Source organism: Oryx dammah, unplaced genomic scaffold (assembly GCF_014754425.2).
Source record: "Oryx dammah isolate SB20612 unplaced genomic scaffold, SCBI_Odam_1.1 HiC_scaffold_26, whole genome shotgun sequence".
NCBI lineage: Eukaryota > Metazoa > Chordata > Mammalia > Artiodactyla > Bovidae > Oryx > Oryx dammah.
This window is the reverse complement of record NW_024070210.1, coordinates 17295775-17299010: the sequence shown is the minus strand read 5'-3', so window position 1 is coordinate 17299010 and position 3236 is coordinate 17295775. Positions and strand designations below refer to the sequence as shown.

The following is a 3236-nucleotide window of genomic DNA, read 5'->3' as shown; positions in this document are numbered from 1 at the left end:
GCTCTTCTCAATCCAGGGATTGAACTCAAGTCTCTTGTGTCTTCTGCATTGTAGACGGATTCTTTACCTGTTGAGCCATCAGAGAATTCCCATAATACTAGATAATACTCTAATATATAAGACCTAGCACTTTCGTAGTACTTTACTATGTGCCAGGCACTTTTCTAAGGATGAATATATATATATGTGCATTAGTTAGTTAGTGAAGCTGCTCAGTTGTAGCCTACCAGGCTTCTCCGTCCATGGGATTCTCCAGGCAAGAATACTGGAGTGGGTTACCATTTCCTTCTCCAGGGGATCTTCCCGACCCAGGGATCAAACCCAGGTCTCCCACATTGGAGTCAGATGCTTTAACCTCTTAGCCACACATATATGTGCATATGTATGTGTGTGTGTGTGTATATATATATACACACACACCCCCATGTATCACCATTTTTTACTTTGTCTCATTTATACACACAACAAATCTATAAGGTACATTCATTTATTGTCTCCCTTTTAACAGAAAAGGAACCAGAAGCACAGAGAGGTTGACTTGCTCAAGCTAATAGCAGAACCAGGATTCAAAGCCATTCTCCAAGATCGAGCTCTTCCTTTGTATCACTGGGTAATTAAACAAACCCCAGGCGGCACGTAGCCATTTTCTTCCAAGGCGGAATGGGAGTAGACAGGCCGTATCTGGAGGGAGAGGGCGCAGGAGGGTCATCCGGGTACCCGTCCTGACCTCTGCCCTCTCCCCTTTGCCCTGCTAGGATGACCTCTCGGGAGCAGCTGGTGCAGCACGTGCTGCAGGAGCTGCAGGAGGCGGTGGAGTCAGAGGGCCTGGAGGGCCTCGTCGGTGCCGCTCTGGGGGCCAAGCAGGTCCTGGCCTCCTTCGCTCTCCCCGCCCGCCGTGGGGGCGGGCCCGGCCCCCAGGTGCTGGAGGTGGACTCGGTGGCCCTGAGCCTGTATCCGGAGGATGCGCCCCGGAACATGCTGCCGCTGGTGTGCCAGGGCGAGGGCAGCCTGCTCTTCGAGGCAGCCAGCCTGCTGCTGTGGGGCGACGCGGGCCTCAGCCTGGAGCTGCGGGCTCGCACGGTGGTGGAGATGCTGCTGCACCGCCACTACTATCTCCAGGGCATGATCGACTCCAAGGTGATGCTGCAGGCGGTGCGCTACTCCCTGCGCTCCGAGGAGTCCCCGGAGATGACCAGCCTGCCGTCCGCCACGCTCGAGGCCATCTTCGACGCGGACGTCAAGGCCACCTGCTTTCCCAGCAGCTTCTCCAACGTGTGGCACTTGTACGCCCTCGCCTCGGTGGTCCAGCGCAACATCTACTCCATCTACCCGCTGCGCAACCTCAAGATCCGGCCGTACTTTAACCGTGTCATCCGCCCGCGCCGCTGCGACCACACGCCCGCCACGCTGCACATCATGTGGGCCGGCCAGCCGCTCAGTGGCCACCTCTTCCGCCACCAGTATTTTGCGCCCGTGGTGGGGCTGGAGGAGGTGGAGGCCGAGAGCCCCCACCCCGGCCCGGCCCCGCTGCCCCCGCCCGCCAAGACCTTGGAGCTGCTCAACCGCGAGCCCGGCCTCAGCTACTCGCACCTGGGAGAGCGCTCCAGCGTCACCAAGAGCACCTTCTACCGCTGGCGGCGGCAGTCCCAGGAGCACCGGCAGAAGGTGGCCACTCGCTTCTCGGCCAAGCACTTCCTGCAAGACAGCTTCCACCGCGGGGGCGTCGTGCCGCTGCAGCAGTTCCTGCAGAGGTTCCCCGAGATCTCCCGCTCCACCTATTATGCCTGGAAGCACGAGCTCGTGGGTTCTGGTACCTGCCAGGCCCTGACCCCCACAGAGGAGCTGGCGAAGCTGCCGGAGCGGCAGGTTGTTGAGGGGCTGGGATGCTCCTCGACGGCCGCGTCCAGCCCTGGCATGGTCTTCATGCAGCGGGCCAAATTGTACCTGGAGCACTGCATTGCCCTGAATATGCTGGTACCCTACCGCTGCTTCAAACGCCGCTTCCCGGGCATCTCCCGGTCCACCTACTACAACTGGCGCCGAAAAGCTCTCCGAAGGAACCCCAGCTTCAAGCCAGTGCCGGCCCTCTCGGAGTCTGGGCCTCCCCAGCCAGTGCTGGTGGGCGAAAAGGCCTTGCTCCCTCGGAAGGGTGGTGAGGTCGGAGAGGAGGCAGCGAAAGCCACGGGTGGAGGCCCACCCGCACCGCGGGCGTTCCTGCCCGTGAGGATGCCGTTGTCCCGCTGGCAGAGGCGTCTGCGCAGAGCGGCCCGCAAGCAGGTGCTTGGTGGGCACCTCCCTTTCTGTCGCTTCCGCCTCCGCTACCCGAGCTTGTCACCTTCCTCCTTTTGGGTCTGGAAGAGTCTGGCCCGGAGCTGGCCCAGAAGCCTGTCCAAGCTCCAGATCCGGGCCCCCACCTTGGGCAGAGGGAGCAGGAAGGAAGCAGAGGAGAAAGAAGCTGGCAGGAATGTGACAGCTGCTGTGGCCCCCCCTGCAGGGACCCGGCTGATGGCAGCTTCTCCAGGGGAGGATCCAAGGAAGGCCCCAGGAGGGCCTTCCAGAGAGGGGCCCCCGCAAGAGGGGCCCACGGCCCAGGGTCGCCCCCCCAGTGGGTCCCTGTCCAGCCACCCTGCGGGGACAGCAGCGGCGGCAGGGGGCCGGGATGGCCAGGTGCTGGTGATGGACATGCTGGCCACCACAAAGTTCAAGGCCCAGGCCAAGCTGTTCCTGCAGAAGCGCTTCCAGTCCAAAAGCTTCCCCTCCTACAAGGAATTCAGCACCCTCTTCCCCCTCACCGCCCGCTCTACCTACTACATGTGGAAACGCGCCCTCTACGATGGCCTCACCCTGGTGGACGGCTGACGGGGAGGTGTGCAAGGGGCTGGGAGGAAGGAGGACCACCTGGGAGAAGGTCAGAGGCCTGAGTTGCCCCCTGGCTTGGCCAGGATCCCTTTTGCCCCCACGGTGTCTACAGTGGCTCCGAGGGCAGCTTTGTGTTGTTTCCCAGCTCCTGGGCAGAGAGAGCCAGAGACCGGCCGTCTGGCCTCCTGTAGACAGCTGCAGGGCCAGGGATGCTCTCTTCAGTTGTTTACCATTCTTATTTTTATTATCGCATCTTGGTTTTTTTAGTCTTTTGATTTAAGTGAATTGGCTGGGCCCCCTTGCTCGTGTTGGAAGCTCTATGTATGTGGGGACCCAAAGGGAGGTTGGTTAGCTACAGCTGCTTTCAGCTTTTCCCA

General features: G+C 60.4%; 1 protein-coding gene across 1 annotated transcript; it reads left to right on the top strand.

The window, feature by feature from the left end:
- The first annotated feature begins 756 nt into the window (after positions 1–756).
- Positions 757–2859, top strand: VRTN (vertebrae development associated). The gene has a single exon (XM_040226106.1). It carries the CDS (start codon positions 757–759, stop codon positions 2857–2859), a length of 2103 nt encoding a protein of 700 aa, XP_040082040.1.
- The last annotated feature ends 377 nt before the right edge of the window (positions 2860–3236 follow it).